Below are 17,817 nucleotides of genomic sequence, written 5' to 3'. Positions count from 1 at the left end.
TCCCTTCATCCTTCGGCGTTAGTTTCTTCTTAAACCTGTATAACACGTTACTTTCAGGGATTTATTTTGACATTTTAGATTTTCCACTTAATTCTTTATACACCCTCTACATTTTCCTTCCTCTGTAGAAACTCATCTTGTCATGAATGCCAGTCACAGCAGTGTGCATTCCACGTGTGCTGGCTCCAAACCTGGACCCTGAGGAGCTGCTGTGGCCTCTCTCCTTCTCTCTTGGTTTTCGGTTGGTTCTTCCTTGTGCTTTCCTGGCTGTCATTTCTTATTTGACGCCTATATTAGCCCGTTCTCATGCTGCAACTAAAGGCATGCTCGAGACTGGACAATTTATAGAGAAAAGAGGTTTGTGTAATTGACTTCTGGTTCTGCATGGCTGAGGACACCCAGGAAACAATCATGGTGGAAGGGATGCAAATAAGTCCTTCTTCACATGGCAGCAGGAGAGAGAACGAGAGCCCAGTGAAGGGGAAGCCCCTTGTGAAACCAGCAGATCTCGTGAGAACTCACTGTCACGAGAACAGGATGGGGGAAGCTGCCCCGTGATTCAGTTATCTCCACTTGTTCCCTTCCACGACATATGAGGGTTATGGGAACTGCGACTCAGGAGGAGATTTGGGTGGGGACATAGCCAAACCATATCATTGCCCATCCTGGTGTATGCGATGGGCCTGCAGCCACGTGCGGGTGCTGATGGCTGCTGTCCCACAGAGCAGACTGACAGCAGCCCAGGCCAGCCGGTGCCAGTGGGAACCGTCCTGGGGACGCTCCTGCTTCCCTGGGCAGGGCCTGAGCCCTGTGTCAGCATGGGACCCACCACCTGGAAATGGCCAGAGTTTTCTGGCCACTGCCCCAAGTTGAAGCCGAGTGTCTATGAAGGAGTCACACTCCAAGGCCGCTCCTGAGGCTGTCACTAAGGGCTCAGGGGAGCCTGGGACTGCCACATGGGGTCTGGCCTCCTGGGGAGAGAACTGTCCTCCACACTGCAGCCATGGTAGGGATAAGACTGGAAGACACTGGGGGTGTCCCGGGCACACCCTGTGGGGCAGAGGAGAGTGGAGCCCGTCCCCAGGGTGTGCCCCAGAGCCGGAAGTGATTCTAGGCTGGGTGCTGAGCTGGTTGCACTTCCAGCAGTGTGAGAAACATTGTGAAAGGAATTCCTGTTGTGTCCACTGCTGGCTGAGAATCAGCCCTGAGGCCGGGTGTGGTGGCTCACTCCTGTAATCCCAACACTTTGGGAAACCAAGACAGATGGATCACTTGCAGTCAGGAGTTCGAGACCAGCCTGGGCAGCATGGTGAAACCCCATTCCTACTAAAAATACAAAATAGCCAGCTGTGGTGGCACACACCTGTAATCCCAGCTACTTGGGGGGCTGAGGCAGGAGAATTGCTTAAACCTGGGAGGTGGAGGTTGCAGTGAGCTGAGATTGCACCACTGCACTCCAGCCTGGGCAACAGAGCAAGACTCTGTCTCCAAAAAAAAAAAAAAACTGCCCTGAGTCACGGGGGTCAGGTAACAAGACTGAAGAGCCCAGCTGAGCCATGGGGGTGCAGCTCTGCCCCTCGGGGAGAGCTGGGCTCCAGGGGAAAGGCAGGGTACCTGTCCACCTCCTTTCAACAGTTGCCGTTTTTACTTATGTGAGCCTTGGATTTCCCATTTAAACTGTGGGTCCTGCAGGGGCCCACGAGGGATGAGATTTAAGGGCATGGTGTGTGCAGCGGACTGTCACAACCAGCGACATCCTCAGGAGGCCCAGGCTGCGGCACGTGGCACCATGGGCAGGAGGAGGTCCTGGCCCTGCCAAGCCTCAACCCTCTCTCCCTAGAGTGCTGAGCTCTGGGGGTTCAAGGTGCACCATGTCGGTGTCCTTGTGTTTCTGACAATGGGAGACATTGACACTTCGTATCCTGGGCTGAGGTCAAGGGTCTCCCAGGAGAGTTGCCCTGGAGCTAAGGACCAGAGAGCGCACGAGGGGAAGCCAGTGCTGGGAACCCCTGGCGGGTCCCTCCAGATTCTCTGTGAGCCGGTGCTGGGAACCCCTGGCTGGCCCCTCCGGGTTCCGTGTGAGTCGGTGCTGGGGACCCCTGGCTGGCCCCTTCAGGTTCTGTGTGAGCCGGTGCTGGGAACCCCTGGCTGGCCCCTCCAGGTTCTCTGTGGTGTGGTGATTTGGGATGTCCATGGAGAGAAGGAAGGGAGACAGGGCCAGCCACCGTGCCTGGCCAGAAACTAGATTTAAGATAGAGCTGCCATTGTCTATCACTGAGGAAACAAAGCTATTTAACAAGCTGTCCTAAGATCCCTGTCTATCCATCTGGGAAAATGAAATTTCACACAGTAAACAAAAATCAATGCAGGCAGATTAATGACTTCAGTGTGAAAATCAGCTTAGAATATCTGCCGGGCATGGTGGCTCCTGCCTGTAATCCCAGCACTTTGGGAGGCTGAGGTGGAAGGATCACAAGGTCAGGAGTTTGAGACCAGCCTGACCAACATGATGAAACCCCGTCTCTACTACAAATACAAAAATTAGCCGGGCGTGGTGGTGCATGCCTGTAATCCCAGCTACTCAGGAAGCTAAGGCAGGAGAATCGCTTGAATCCGGGAAGCAGAGGTTACAGTGAGCTGAGATCGCGCCACTGTACTCCAGCCAGGGCAATAGAGCAAGACTCCATCTCAAAAAAAAAAAAAAAAGAAAAGAAAGAAAGAAAAAAGGAAATATCTGTGCCTAGAAGTAGGGAAGTTTTCTTTAAAAAGGTCAAAAGGGCCAGGCACGGTGGCTCACGTCTGTAATCCCAGCACTTTGGGGAGGCCGAGGTGGATGGATCACCTGAGGTCAGGAGCTTAAGACCAGCTTGGCCAACATGGTGAAACCCCATCTGTACTAAAAATACAAAATTAGCCGGGCATGGTGGCAGGCACCCATAATCCCAGCTACTTGGGAGACTGAGGCATGAGAATTGCTTGAACCCAGGAGGCAGAGGTTGCAGTGAGCCAAGATCAGACCACTGCACTGTAGCCAGGCGACAAAGCAAGACTCCATCTCAAAAAAAAAAACGAAAACAGGAGAAATCATGAAGGAAAGATTTATGAATTCAACCAATTCAACCATATTAAAATTAAAAACTTATTTTCAGCAAAAGGTACCATGAAAAGTGAAAAGACAAGCCACACAGCCAGAGATCTTTAGAGCATAGACAGTGGAGCGGGAGGTGTCACCTAGGACGTGCGTTTCTAAATACACAACGCTGGCAGATCAGTAAGAAAATTGTAATGGGAAAGCCATGTGTGTCTGGAGAGTGAGGAATGTCAGTGGCTTAGGAACATGAGGAAATGCTTGTCCACATTAATAATTAGAAAAATTAAAACCACATACATGGGGTTCATTGCACTAATCTCTGTATTTTTGTGCGTGTTTGAAATTTTCCATCATACATTTTGAAAGCAAAAATGGGGGTGAGGTAAAATTACACCAAATTCCACAACTCCTAGGTAACCCCCTCCTGTGTGTGTGTGTGTGTGTGTGTGTGTGTGTGTGTGTAGACAGGATCTTGCTCTGTCACCCAGGCTGGAGTGCAGTGGTACGATCTCAGCTCACTGCAACCTCTGTTTCCCAGGCTCAAGCCATCCTCCCACCTCAGCTCCCTGAGTAGCTAGGACCAGAGGTGCACCCACCATGCCTGGCTAATTTTTGTATTTTTTGTAGAGATGAGGTTTTACCATGTTGCCCAGGCTGGTCTCAAACTCCTAAGTTCAAGTGATCCGCCCACCTTGGCTTCCCAAAGTGCTGAGATTACAGGCATGAGCCACTGTGCCCGGCCAGGTAACCTCTTTTAATATTTGGCTTTAGACTTCCAGTAACTTTCTACATAACTATATACATATAAACACATATGCCACTTCTAAAAATAAAGCTATATCACTTTATCTCATTATAAACTGTGACTGTCCTTCCTTGTCATTAACTTTGCATTTGAATTAAAACACCCCTGCAGGGAGATACCTTTTATCCCCTTGAGTGATGTGCTGCATAGGCCAGTATCAGAGTGCAGATACTTCATGGAAACATTGCCCACTAAATCCTTAAAACTTTAAAACTGGACACTTGGAAAGATTCATTGCATGTCATACTTGGAATACGCACCATTTTATAGGAAGATAATGTGTGGTTTTTTTTTTCTCAAATGACAGTAGCAATCTTGTGAATATTGTGGAACACTTGGAAAATGCAGAAAAATAGAAACCTCCGTAACCTACCACCCCCACAACAGCACTGCCAGCATGACAAATTCTTTATCGTGCGACTCTTAGAATTCCAGCCAGCAAGGGCAGACTGTGTGCTGGCCAGCTCCGTGGAGCATGCAGGCAAGAAGCGTCCACGATGCTGAAAGTCGTGGGTGAAAGTGGAAGAGAAACAGGATGTCATGGGCCTTAAGGAATCCCCACGAGATCCTCGTAGCCGGAGAGACGATACAGGATGCTGCAGTGGGGAACCCTGGTGGGCACCCAGTCCCGCCTAGGCCTGTGCCTCCACGGTTGTCTCCTGAGCTGCTCAGCCCACAGTGCGGGCGCCTCGCCTCATTCTCCTCCTGTGGCCAGACCCCCGAGCCAGCTCCTTCCCCACATAAGGCCCTGAGCACACCCACCTCATGGCCCCACATGGAGTGTCCCTCAGTGCCTCCTGCCTGCGGCACCCAAACACGGAGGGGCAAACCGCGCCCAGTGGCCAGGGCCTGAAGGAGGGCTTGGGTGGCGGGGCGTGTTTCTCAGCTGCTCATCTGCTTCAGCAAGAAACAGATCCAGAACCCGAAGGGCTGCTGCTGGGGCTGCCGCCACTGGGTGAGGGCCCGGCTTCCCCAGCTGGCCTCTGGGGGGTGGCACGGACAGACTCCGCCTGGATCCTTGGTGCCGCACGATCTGGTGCGCTGCGCATCACAGCCCGTTTTCAGAGCCACCATGCCCCTGGCCTGGTTTCAAGGGGTGGGATGTAGGATGAAGGTCGCCCCCGCAGCCAGTCTGTGCTGGCCACCCTGGGGGGGCTCTTTCTGTCCTTGACCTGGGGGAGCCGCAGGCGGCCCCCACTAGCCTGTCTGGGCCTGTTGCCCGCTGGCCCTTCTGCCCTCACCACTCGCCTCTCCTTCTGCTGAGCCCCTGGGATTAGTGCCTTTTCCCTGGAAACAAGACCCCTTACCAACCCGGTGATGGTGAGGACCAGGCCTGTCACAGGGTTGAGAGACGGATGCACGGGCGTATGGTGACCAGGCCTGTCACAGGGTTGAGAGACGGATGCACGGGCCTATGGTGACGCCTCCCGGCAGTGGCTTTGCCAAGATGCGCTCTGTGCCTCTAAGAGTTTTTATTTCTGTGTAGAAACGTGGAAGAGGCCTGAGAAACATTACTGAGCTGGAGGCTGTGCCCTCCAGTGGGGTTCTGAGGGCCAGGTGGAGACTGTGCCCCCAGCGGGGTTGTCAGGGCCGGGTGGAGGCTGTACTGCCCAGCAAGGTCTGAGGGCGGGGTAGAGACTGTGCCCTCCAGCAGGGTCTGAGGGCCAGCTGGGCTCTTGGCCTTGCTGCTCTGGGGGCCCTTGGGAGAACATATCTTGGGAGCCCAGCAGCACTTAGCTGGGCCTGAGGCCCCTCCAGACCCGACCCAGAGTGGAGGTGGTGGTCCAGTTGCATTAGAGGGGCTACTGAGCAGGTGTGCAGTTGAGCAAGTGTGCAGTGGTGACTCACAGGCCCTTGCCACGATCCTGCAGGACGGAGCGGTGGGCAGTGGGGTTGTGGCCTGGGTGCCTGTGAGGACAGGAACCTGCAACCACAACCAGGATGTCCCCACCTGGCGTGGGGCCCAGGACCCCCAGAGGGCTGCACCACCCTGGGGTGCTGGAGGCTCCGGGGGCCTCCCTGGGTGCGGGTGCTCAGGAGCGCAGTAGTCAGGGGCGGACTGGGCTTGGGTTTGCTGTCCTCTGTGACAGGATTTCTGGGTTTTGCAGCCGGGGCTGGAGCCGGGGTCTGTAGGGGTGGGAGGCGCGGGTCCCGGACGCTGTGGATCCAGCCACCCTAACGCTGTCTCTCCCCAGGTTGGAGTGGGTGGAGATCATCGAACCGCGCACCCGCGAGCGCATGTACGCCAACCTGGTCACCGGTGAGTGCGTGTGGGACCCGCCGGCCGGCGTCCGCATCAAGCGCACCAGCGAGAACCAGTGGTGGGAGCTGTTCGACCCCAACACGTCCCGCTTCTACTACTACAACGCCAGCACGCAGCGCACGGTGTGGCACCGGCCGCAGGGCTGCGACATCATCCCGCTGGCCAAGCTGCAGACGCTGAAGCAGAACACGGAATCCCCGCGCGCCTCGGCCGAGAGCAGCCCCGGGCGCGGCAGCAGCGTCAGCCGCGAGGGCAGCACCAGCTCCTCCCTGGAGCCCGAGCCCGACACCGAGAAGACGCAGGAGTTGCCAGCGAGGACCGGGCGGCCCGCGGCATACGGGGCCGTGAAGGAGGACAGCGGCAGGTGAGGGGGGGGCAGGTGCTGTGGGCGGGGCCAGGTGAGAGCAGGACTGGTGAGGGTGGTGGGCGGGGCCGGGTGAGGGCTGTGGGCAGGGACCCAGGAGACTCTGTCCCTGCGAGTGGCCACAGCCTCGTCCTTGGCTGTGGCAGTCACCGCTGCTGTCCCCAGTGAGCACTTTCTTGTCTCTCTGGGCAGCAGAGCCTGGTGCTCAGCCTCAGGTTTCTGGGTCCTCCAACTCTCCCCCTCGCTGGCCCAGCCCTGGCAGGTGGTGGTTCCTGAGGGCAGTGTCTGAGGGGCTCACCCAGCTCTCTCTGCTGATGGTAGATGCAGATGTGGGGATTTGGGTGCAGGTGTGGGGTGTGTGGACCTGGGGGGCCCGGGTGGGGGGTGCAGATCAGTGTGGACACAGCTGAGGGGTCTGAGCAGGCTTGGAGGTGGCCCTCCCAAGTCACAGTGGCTCTGAAGGAGCACAGTCTATGTTGGTGGGAGCCAAGGAGATCCCTGCCCTCAGAAGCAGGAAGAGGTCAGGGTCGAGTGCAAGGGCCCCCCCCCGGGTGAGTGCACCTTAGGAAGCGAGTCCAGAGAGGACAGTGGGGAAGGGCTGAGGCAGGTGGCAGACGGGCAAGACAGTGGGGAAGAGCTAAGGCAGGTGCCTCATGGTGGATACAGGGTGTGCTCTGGGGTCCCATGGGGTCACGGATGGCGAATGTAAGACTCTGGCCCAGGGACAGGAGGCCGGGCCTTCCCAGAGCCCAGGCTGTGGTCCAGGGCAGACAGAAGCCTGGCCACGGCAGGGGCGGATAGAGGCTCCTCGGAGGGGAGGGAGGAGAGGCTGGACCCCAGGGAGAGAAAGGCAGGGGATTGGTCTCCCCCAGTACCAGAGTTTCGGTGCTTGGCTGAGGTTGCCAGGGGAGCTGAGGCCCAGGGGATTTCTGCAGAGGTGGGAAGGAGCCTGTTGGACTGTTGGGCTCATCTGAGGCTTCAGAAGAGGGATTCAGAGCATACCACAGAGCTTAGAGGAGGGCAGGCTTCCGTCCCACCCTGCCGAGGTGCAAGCACAGAGGGAGGCGGGCAGCAGGTTTACCCTGTGGACCCAGCCTGGCAGGATGAAAGGGAGGCCAGGGATGGAGCCTGCTGCAGACTGGGCAGGAGGCAAATCAGGTGTGGAGGAGCCACTGGAGCACACCGGGAAGATGGTGTTGGCGTCGGCATTCAGGGCAGAGTGAGCAGTGGAGGCTCGGGTGTGGCGTGGGTGCAGTGCAGAAGGTGGGCACAGAGAGGACCAGGGCCTGTATTTCACATCCCACCAGCAAATATGAGGGTTCAAAGTTATCCACAGCCTTACCAACACTACTTACTTTCCTTTTTAGATTTCTTTTAGCTATTGTAGCCGCTGTGAAATGTCTCATTGTAGTTTTGGTTTGCATTTCCTCAATGACTAATGACATTGAGCCTTTTTTCACTTTCTTCTTTTTTCGTTTTTTTTTCTTTGGGACGGAGCCTCACTCTGTCGCCCGGGCCGGAGTGCACTGGCACCATCTTGGCTCGCTGCAGGCTCCGCCTCCCAGGTTCACACCACTCTCCTGCCTCAGCCTCCCTGGTAGCTGGAACTACAGGTACCCACCACCATGCCCGGCTAATTTTTTGTATTTCTAGTAGAGACGGGGTTTCACCATGTTAGTCAGGATGGTCTCCATCTCCTGACCTTGTGATCCACCCACCTCAGCCTCCAAAGTGTTGGGATTACAGGCCCCTTTTTTCACTTTCTTGATGGTATCATTTGAAAAACAAAGGTTTTTGTTGTTTTTGTTTTGTTTGTTTTTGAGACAGTGTCTCTGTCTCTGGGGCTGGAGTGCAGTGATGCAATCTTAGCTTACTGCAGCCCCCACCTCCTGGGCCCAAGTGACCCTCCCACCTTAGCCCCCCAAATAGCTGGGACTACAGGCACATGCTACCACACGTGACTAATTTTTGTATTTTTTTTGTAGAAATGGGGGTTTCACTGTGTTTCCCAGGCTGGTCTCCAACTCCTGAGCCCAGGCAGTCTGCCCCCTATGCCTCCCAAAGCTCTGGGATTACAGACATGAGCCAGCGTGCATGGCCAAAGTACAAAGTTTTTACTTTTGGCCAAGAAAGGTGGTACACACCTGTAATCCCAGCACTTTTTGAGGCCAAGGAGAGCAGAACACTTGAGGACAGGAGTTTGAGACTAGCCTGGCCAATGTGGCAGAACCCTGTCTCTACTAAAAGTACCAAAATTAGCTGGGAGTGGTTGTCCACACCTGTAATCCCAGCTACTCGGGTGGTTGAGGCAGGAGAATCACTTGAAGCCAGGAGGTGGAGATTGCAGTTAGCCGAGATCACACCACTGTTCCCCAGCCTAGATGACAGAGCGAGACTCTGTCTCAAAAAATATATATATATATTGACTAGTCGTAGATTTGGGTTTATTTCTTGGCCTCTCAATTGATTTGCATTGATCCATATGCCAGGACCACGTTGTTTTGATCACTGTAGCTTTCTAATACGTTTTGAAACTGGAAAGTGTGAGTCTTTGAGCTTTATTCTCATTTTTCAAGGTTGTTTTGGCTATTTGGAGCCCCTTGCAGTTCCATATGAATTTGGGGATTGGCTTTTTCACTTCTTTTAACAACAACAACAACAAAAAGAAAGTTTTGGAATTTTGGATCTGTGTGGGGGGTTGTGTTGGATCTGTAAGGTGGTATTTCATCCAAGCAATATAATTTTTTTTTTTTTTTTGAGATGGAGTCTCACTCTGTCGCCCAGGCTGGAGTGCAGTGGCGCGATCTAGGCTCACCACAAGCCCTGCCTCCTGGGTTTACTCCATTCTCCTACCTCAGCCTTCCAAGTAGCTGGGACTACAGGCACCTGCCACCATGCCTGGCTAATTTTTTGTCTTTTAGTAGAGACGGGGTTTCACCATGTTAGCCAGAATGGTCTCGATCTCCTGATCTCGTGATCCACCCGCCTCGGCCTCCCAAAGTGCTGGGACTACAGGCGTGAGCCACCACACCAGGCCTAATTTCCTAATCCATGAACAGAGGATGTCTTTTCATTTGTTTATGTCTGATTTTTCTTAGCAGCGTTTTTTTTGTTTTGTTTTGTTTTGTTTTTGAGACGGAGTCTTGCTCTGTCGCCCGAGCTGGAGTGCAGTGGCCAGATCTCAGCTCACTGCAAGCTCCGCCTCCCGGGTTTACGCCATTCTCCTGCCTCAGCCTCCGGAGTAGCTGGGACTACAGGCGCCCGCCACCTCGCCCGGCTAGTTTTTTTGTATTTTTAGTAGAGACGGGGTTTCACCGTGTTAGCCAGGATGGTCTCGATCTCCTGACCTCGTGATCCGCCCGTCTCGGCCTCCCAAAGTGCTGGGATTACAGGCTTGAGCCACCGCGCCCGGCCTTTAGCAGCGTTTTATATTTTCTAGTGTACAGTCCTTTCACCTCCCTGGTAAAGGTTATTCCTAGATATGTTCTTCTTTTTGATGCTATTGTAAGTGGAATTTTTTTGTTTGTTTCTGGATTGTCCATTATGGTGTATGGAAACATAACTGATTGTGTGTTGTTCTTGTATTGTACAACTTTGCTGAATTTCTGTGTTAGCTGTAGTAACCTTCTTTTATATTCTCTGGGATTTTCTATATATAGGACTGTGTCATCTGTGGTTAGTGATCATCTTACATCTTCCTTTCCAATTTGGATGCCTTTTTCTTCTCAACTGATTGCTCTGCGTAGGATTTCCAGTGTAGTGTTGAATGGCAGTGGTGAAAGGGGCTTCCTTGTTCTGCCCTGATCTCAGGGGGAAAGCTTCCAGTCTTTTCTGTTGAGCAGGTTCCTTGATACTCCTTGTGTTCTCAGTGGTTTTATCATGTGGATTTTGTCAAATGCCTTTTCCGCATCAGTTGAGATGATCATGTGGTCCCCCCCTCAGTCTGTCAGTGTGGTTCATTACACTGGCTGGTCCCGTGTTGAACCATCCTCGAGTGTGTATTCCGGTCGTCACAGCAGCATCTGTGTGCATTTGAAAACCAGAGGAACCGCCGGGCACGGTGGTGCACACCTGTAATCCCAGCACTTTGAGCGGCCGAGACAGGTGGATCACGAGGTCAGGAGATCGAGACCATCCTGGCTAACATGGTGAAACCCCGTCTCTACTAAAAATACAAAATTTAGCTGGGCGCGGTGGTGGGCACCTGTAGTCCCCGCTACATGGGAGGCTGAGGCGGAATGACGTAAACCCGGGAGGTGGAGCTTGCAGCGAGTGGAGATCGCACCACTGCACTCCAGCCTAGGGGACAGAGCGGGGAACCTCCGTGTGGACTTTCATGTGATCCATGAGACCCATGTGAGCAGTCTTATGCCTGCAGTTAAGCACACACCAGAGCAGGCCAGGAGTCCTTGCCCTCCAGTGGCATTTCCCAAAGGAGATGATACGGAAAGGTACAGAATTTAGACTGTTGTGGAGGTTAAGGAATAAAGGACGTTTGTGACGTGTACAGGTGGAGCTCCTGTGGAAAGGTGACTGCAGCATCTGGTTTATGGTTTAAATGAAATAAGCGAAAAACAAACCTATTGGTTTGCTGCAAATACTGACGGCAGTTAAATCCTGTGGTCCCTCTGGAGAACAGCTTCTCCCAACCAGAAACGGGCAGGAGCTCATCTTGCACAAGTCGAAGCCAGATTTATAACTCTCCCTCAAGAGCCTGTGCTGTGCTGCAGCACTAGAATCTCCTGTTTCCTCTCACTGAGCAGAACGGACAGCTTCGGGCCTGCACAGAACTTCTCAGAGAATTGCTATTGGAGAGGCCGTGGGTCTGGCCTTAGCCCTGCCCTGTCACCCATGGCTCAGGGCCCACTTTCTGGGGACTGGAGTGTCCATCTCTTTTCAAAAATGTCTCAGGAATTCTGGGGTGATGTGGGATTATTGGGGCCAGGACTTCCATGAGAAGCTCTGTTGGAGGTTTTTTTTTCTTTCTTTTTTTCTGTTTTTTTTTTTTTTTGAGACGGAGTCTCGCTCTGTCGCTCAGGCTGGAGTGCAGTGGCGCAATCTCAGTTCACTGCAACCTCTGCTTCCCGGGTTCAAGCGATTCTCCTGCCTCAGCCTCCCGAGTAGCTGGGACTACAGGCGCCTGCCACCATGCCCAGCTAATTTTTTTTTTTTTTTTGAGACGGAGTCTCGCTCTGTGGCCCAGGCTGGAGTGCAGTGGCCGGATCTCAGCTCACTGCAAGCTCCGCCTCCCGGGTTCATGCCATTCTCCTGCCTCAGCCTCCCAAGTGGCTGGGACTACAGGCGCCCGCCACCTCGCCCGGCTAGTTTTTTGTATTTTTTAGTAGAGACGGGGTTTCAACGTGTTAGCCAGGATGGTCTCGATCTGCTGACCTCGTGATCCGCCCGTCTCGGCCTCCCAAAGTGCTGGGATTACAGGCTTGAGCCACCGCGCCCGGCCTAATTTTTGTATTTTTAGTAGTGACGAGGTTTCACCATGTTGGCCAGGATGGTCTCAATCTCTTAACCTTGCGATCCGCCCATCTCGGCCTCCCAAAGTGCTGGGATTACAGGCGTGAGCCACCGCTCCCGGCCACTCTGTTGGGATTTTGACTAGAATTGTGTTGAATTATGAATTAGTTTGGGTAGATAGGTGTCTTTATAATACAGTCATGTGCCACAGAACATTTCAGTCAGCAGCACGCTGCATATATGAGTAGTCTCATAGATTATAATGGAGCTGAAAATTTTATATGACCTAGTGTGGTTGTGTACATCACTGTAGTCACAAGTCTGTGGTGATGCCGGTGTAAACAGACCCGCCGCGCTGCGGTTCGTGTGGAGGACAGCACGTGTGGCTGTGAAGGGTGCACGGTGTAAACAGACACGCTGCGCTGCGGTTCGTGCGGAGGACAGCACGTGACGCCAGTGTCAACAGACCCGCCGCGCTGCAGTTCTTATGGAGGACAGCACATGTGGTTGTAAAGGGTGCACGGCACTTGATCATGATGATGATACACGACTATGTCACTGGTTTATTATTCACTCTATAGTTTTTATCATTTAGCGTGCACTTAGTTAAAAAAAAAAATGCCTTGAAGTCAACTTTTAGAGTTTGTGGTGCTGTTGTTTCTCTTTGGTTAGAATTTGCCTCCTTCATCCATCCAGTCTATTTCTTGTAAATGATGTATAGCCGTTTGGCTTATATTTTAAATCTAGTCCAAACACCCGTCTTTTGTTTAGCAGGATTGTTACAGTCATTGATGAGATTGCCGATGCAACAAGAGGGTTTAGTTCATCATCTCGTGTTCTGCTCGGCTTATAAGCTTTTTTTTTTTTTGAGACGGAGTTTCACTCTTATCACCCAGGCTGGAGTGCAATGGCACAATCTCAGCTCACGGCAACCTCCACCTCCCAGGATCAAGCAATTTTCCTGCCTTGGCCTCCTGAGTAGCTGGGATTACAGGCATGAGCCACCACGCCCGGTTAATTGTTGTATTTTTAGTAGAGATGTGATTTCACCATGTTGGCCAGGCTGGTCTTGAACTCTTGACCTCTAGTGATCTGCCCGCCCCAACTTCCCAAATTGCTGGGATTACAGGCCTGAGCCACTGCGCCAGCCTCAGCATATAAGCTTTTCTGTTGTCCTCTCTGTCTTCATGTTCCCCACACCTACTACTCTGTGTGTTTTTGTTAACATTTGGATGGATATCTTCCTGCCCTTGCCCTGATGTTTCTGTCTCTCCAAGTGTGTCAACTTTATGGAAGGAAAATTGAAAGGCAATAAACCACACACTTTTAAAGCATATATTTTGATAAGTCTTGTATGTACACGCCCATGACCATCACCACAATTAAGGTAGTGCACTTTCCACTGGTGCCAGAAGTCTCCTTGCCCTCCTGTTCCCCTCCCACCTGTCTCTGCACAATCCGCCACATTCCTAAGGAACCATACATCTACCTCTTTCACTGTAGATTAGTTTGTGATTTGTAAAATTTTACATTAAAGGGCTCAAGCAGTATGCTCTCTTCTTTGTCATCTTCCACCGCATGTAACTGCTTTGACATGTTGTTGCATGTATCAGTATTTATTCCTTTTTCACTGCCTAGCAGTTACCATTGTATGGATGTACTACCTTTTGATGGGCATTGGGGTTGTTTGCAGGGTTGGGCTATTACAGATAAAACTGCTGTGAACATTCATGTACAAGTCGTTGGACATACATTTTTATGTCTCTCAAAATACCCAAGAGTATTTTGAGGCTCTGTAGTTAGGAACATAAACATTTAGGATTATGTCCTCTTGACGAGTCAATCCCGTCATCATTGACCCTCTTTGTTCCTAGAAATATTCTTTGCTCCAAAATCTACTTACATTAATATTGGCACTCCAGCTTTCTTTTGATTCATGTTAGCATGGTACTTCTTTTTTCAACCTTTTACTTTTTACCTATTCTTTTGTCTTTATTGTGATTTTTCTTGTAGGCATCATATTATTAGGTCACATGTTTTTATTCAGTCTGAACATCCCTGCCTGTTTATTAGGGGATTTAGACCATTAACACAATACGATGATGTATATGGTTAGGCTTAAATCTGTCATCTTGCTGTTTGGTTTGTTGTCTCTTTTGTTCTCAATCCCTTTTTCTTCTCTCTCTCTTTTTTTCCTTCTGCATTAATCGAGCATTTTTAAATTCACCTTTATCTCCTTTTGTTGGATTCTTAATTATGGTTTTTACTATTTGTTAGTGATTGTTTTAGGGTTTATGTATTATCTTAACTTATCATCATCAACTTTCAAATGATATTATCCCACTTCATAAATGATGTAAGAACCTAACAGCATTTATTAGGCTCCATTTGTCTCCAATTTTGTCCTGTTGCTGTCAAGTATATTACTTTTCTACATGTTATCAATGTCTCAATACATTGTTATCATTTTTACTTTAAACAGTCAGTTATCATTTAAAGAGATTTTAATACTAAGCAGACATTCCTACATCAGCCCACACAGTTCCTGTTTCCCGTGCTCTTGATTGCTTCTGTGGATCCAGATTCATGTCCATCTGGTGCCATTTCTTTCTGTTTCAAGGACTTCGTGTGACATTTACTGAAGTGCAAGTCTGCTGCTGGTAATGACTTGTAGCTTTTGTATTTTTGAAAAAGTCTTCCATCTTTTTTTTTTTTGAGATGGAATCTCACTCTGTTGCCCAGGCGGGAGTGCAGTGGTGTGATCTTGGCTCACTGCAACCACTGCCCGCCAGGTTCATGTGATTCTCCTGCCTTAGCCTCCCGAGTAGCTAGGACTACAGGCGTGCGCCACCACACCCGGCTAATTTTTTTATTTTTTTAGTAAAGACAGGATTTCGCCATGTTGGCCAGGCTGATCTCGAACTCCTAACCTCAGTTAATCTGCCCACCTCAGCCTTCCAAGGTGCTGGGATTACAGGCATCAGTCACCACGCCTGGCCTCATCTTCATTTTTGAAGGCTACTTTTGCTGGGTGTAGGTTAAGATTTATTCCTTTTTGCCACTTCATTGTCTTCTGGCTTGCGTTATTTCTAACAAGAAATCAGCTGTCATTCTTATCTTTGTATTTCTTTACGTAATATGTCCTTTAACTCTAGCTCCTTTTTTTATTCTTTTTTTTTTCTTTTATGAGATGGAGTCTCACTCTGTCACCTAGGCTGGATGCAGTGGCATGATCTCAGTTCACTGCAGCCTCTGCCTCCTGGTTTCCAGCAAATCTCCTGCCCCAGTCTCCCAAGTATCTGGGATTACAGGCATGCACCACCACGCCCAGCTAATTTTCTGTTTTTAGTAGAGCCAGGGTTTCACCATGTTGGCCAGGCTGGCCTCAAACTCCTGACCTCAAGTGATCTGCCCACCTTGGCCTCCCAAAGTGCTGGGATTACAGGCATGAGCCACCATACCCAGCCAATTTCATTCTATTTTTTGAGACAGGGTCTGGCTCTGTCCCCCAGGCTGGAGTGGAATGGCATGATCTCTGCTCATTGCACCCCTTTGCCTCCCAGTCTCAAACCATCCCCCCACCTCAGCACCTGAGACCACAGGTGCACACCACCACACCCAGCTTGTTTTTGTATTTTTGGTAGAGATGGGGTTTTACCATGTTGCCCAGGGTGGTCTGAAACTCTTGGACTTAAGCAATCCACCTGCCTTGGCCCCCAAAGTGCTGGATTTACAGGAGTGAACCACCACACCTGGCTCTAGCTCTTTTATTTTCTCTATTTTGCTCATTTTAAGCAATTTGCTTAAGATAGGCGTTTATGTCATTTTCTTCGTGTTTCTTATGCTTGGGGTTCATGTGGCTTCTTGGACCTATCAGTGTATAGTCTTCATCACGTTTGAGAAATTTTCAGTCATTTTTTCTTCCAAAACAAAACCTTTTTTTTTTTTTTTTTTTTTTTTTGAGGCAGGGTCTCGCTCTGTAGCCCAGGCTGAAGTGCAGTGGCACAATCACAGATGATGGCAGCCTCAACCTCCTGGGCTCAAACGATCCTCCCAGTCCTCCCACCTCTGCTTCCTGAGTAGCTGGGACCACAAGCTTACGCACCTCCATACCCTGCCAATTTTTTTTTTTTTTTTTTCTGTAGAGATGGTGTCTCTCTCTGTTTCCCAGGCTGGTCTCAAACTCCTGGGCTCAAGCGATCCTCCCACCTCAGCCTCCCATAGTGCGACAAGTGTGAGCCACTGTACCTGGCCTTTTCCTTAGATTGTGTGTGTGCCCAAACCCCCACCCAGCATTCCAGTTATGTTTCAGGTCACTTGAGGTCACCCTGCAGCTCTCTGACTCCATGGGATGATTTCCACTTTTCTTTTCTTTTCTTTTTTCTTTTCTTTTTTTTTCTGAGACGGAGTTTCGCTCTGTCGCCTGGGCTGGAGTGCAATGGCCGGATCTCAGCTCACTGCAAGCTCCGTCTCCCGGGTTTACGCCATTCTCCTGCCTCAGCCTCCCAAGTAGCTGGGACTGCAGGCGCCCGCCACCTCGCCCGGCTAGTTTTTTTTTTGTATTTTTTAGTAGAGACGGGATTTCACCGTGTTAGCCAGGATGGTCTCGATCTCCTGACCTCGTGATCTGCCCGTCTCGGCCTCCCAAAGTGCTGGGATTACAGGCTTGAGCCACCACGCCCAGCCTCTTTTCTTTTTTTTTAAGATGGAGTCTCACTCTATTGCCCAGGCTGGAGTGCAGTGGCACAGTCTCGGCTCACTGCAACCTCCACCTCCTGGGTTCAAGCGATTCTCCTGCCTCAGCCTCCCAAGTGATTACAGGCACACGCCACCACACCTGGCTAATTTTTGTATTTTTAGTAGAGACATGGTTTCACCACATTGCCCAGGCTGGCCTTGAACTCCTGACCTCAAGTGATCCACCCCCCTTGGCCTCCCTGAGTGCTGGGATTACAGGCATGAACCACTGAGCTCAGTCCCACTTTCTCTTTTTTCTTTGTTTTTCCTCTTTGTTTTTTGTAGGTTTAATTTTGGATCATTTCTATTGTTGTGCTTTCAAATTCACTAAACTTTTTTTTCTTTCTAGTGGTGGATTTGATTTTGTTTTGTTTTGAGGCAAGGCCTTGCTGTTGCCCAGGCTGGAATGCAGTGATGCAGTCTCGGCTCACTGCAGCCTCAACGTCCTGGGCCCAGACAATCCTCTCAGCCTCCCAAGTAGCTGAGACTACAGGCACATATTACCACACTGGGCTAATTTATATATATATAATTTTTTTTTTTTTGAGATGGAATTTCGCTCTTGTTTCCCAGGCTGGAGTGCAGTGGTGCAATCTCGGCTCACAGCAACATCTGCCTCGCAGGTTCAAGCGATTCTCCTGTCTCAGCCTCCCAAGTAGCTAGGATTACATGCACATGCTTCCGTACCCGGCTAATTTTTGTGTTTTTTAGGAGAGACAGGGCTTCATCATATTGGTCAGGTTGGTCTTGAACTCCTGACCTCAGATGATCTGCCCGTCTTGGCCTCCCAAAGTGCTGGGATTACAGGCTGAGTCACTGTGCCTAGCCAATTTTTTACTTTTTTTTTTTTTTTTTTTTTTTAAAGATCTCACTACGTTGCCCAGGCTGGTCTCAGACTCCTGGCCTCGAGTGGTCCTCCCGCCTCAGCCTCTCAAAGTGCTAGTATTATAGGTGTGAGCCTCCATGCCCAGCCCCAGTGTATTTTTCATTTCAGACATCATAATGCTTATCTCTAAAACTTTGATTGGGTTCTTTTTTGTGTATTTTATGTCTCTACTTAACATGTTCAGTCATTTCTCTAGCTTTTT

At 50.8% G+C, this 17,817-nt stretch overlaps 1 protein-coding gene across 1 annotated transcript in view; it reads left to right on the top strand.

The window, feature by feature from the left end:
• Positions 1–17,817, top strand: part of ARHGAP39 (Rho GTPase activating protein 39) — a 152,862-nt gene that overhangs the window by 101,298 nt on the left and 33,747 nt on the right. The window contains exon 3 of the mRNA XM_023188294.2: positions 6,092–6,523. Within this exon, the coding sequence (XP_023044062.1) occupies positions 6,092–6,523 (432 nt within the window). The remainder of the gene's footprint in view (positions 1–6,091; positions 6,524–17,817) is intronic.

Source organism: Piliocolobus tephrosceles, chromosome 7 (assembly GCF_002776525.5).
Source record: "Piliocolobus tephrosceles isolate RC106 chromosome 7, ASM277652v3, whole genome shotgun sequence".
Lineage (NCBI taxonomy): Eukaryota > Metazoa > Chordata > Mammalia > Primates > Cercopithecidae > Piliocolobus > Piliocolobus tephrosceles.
The sequence above is the reverse complement of the archived record's forward strand: the minus strand, read 5'-3'. Positions and strand labels throughout refer to the sequence as shown.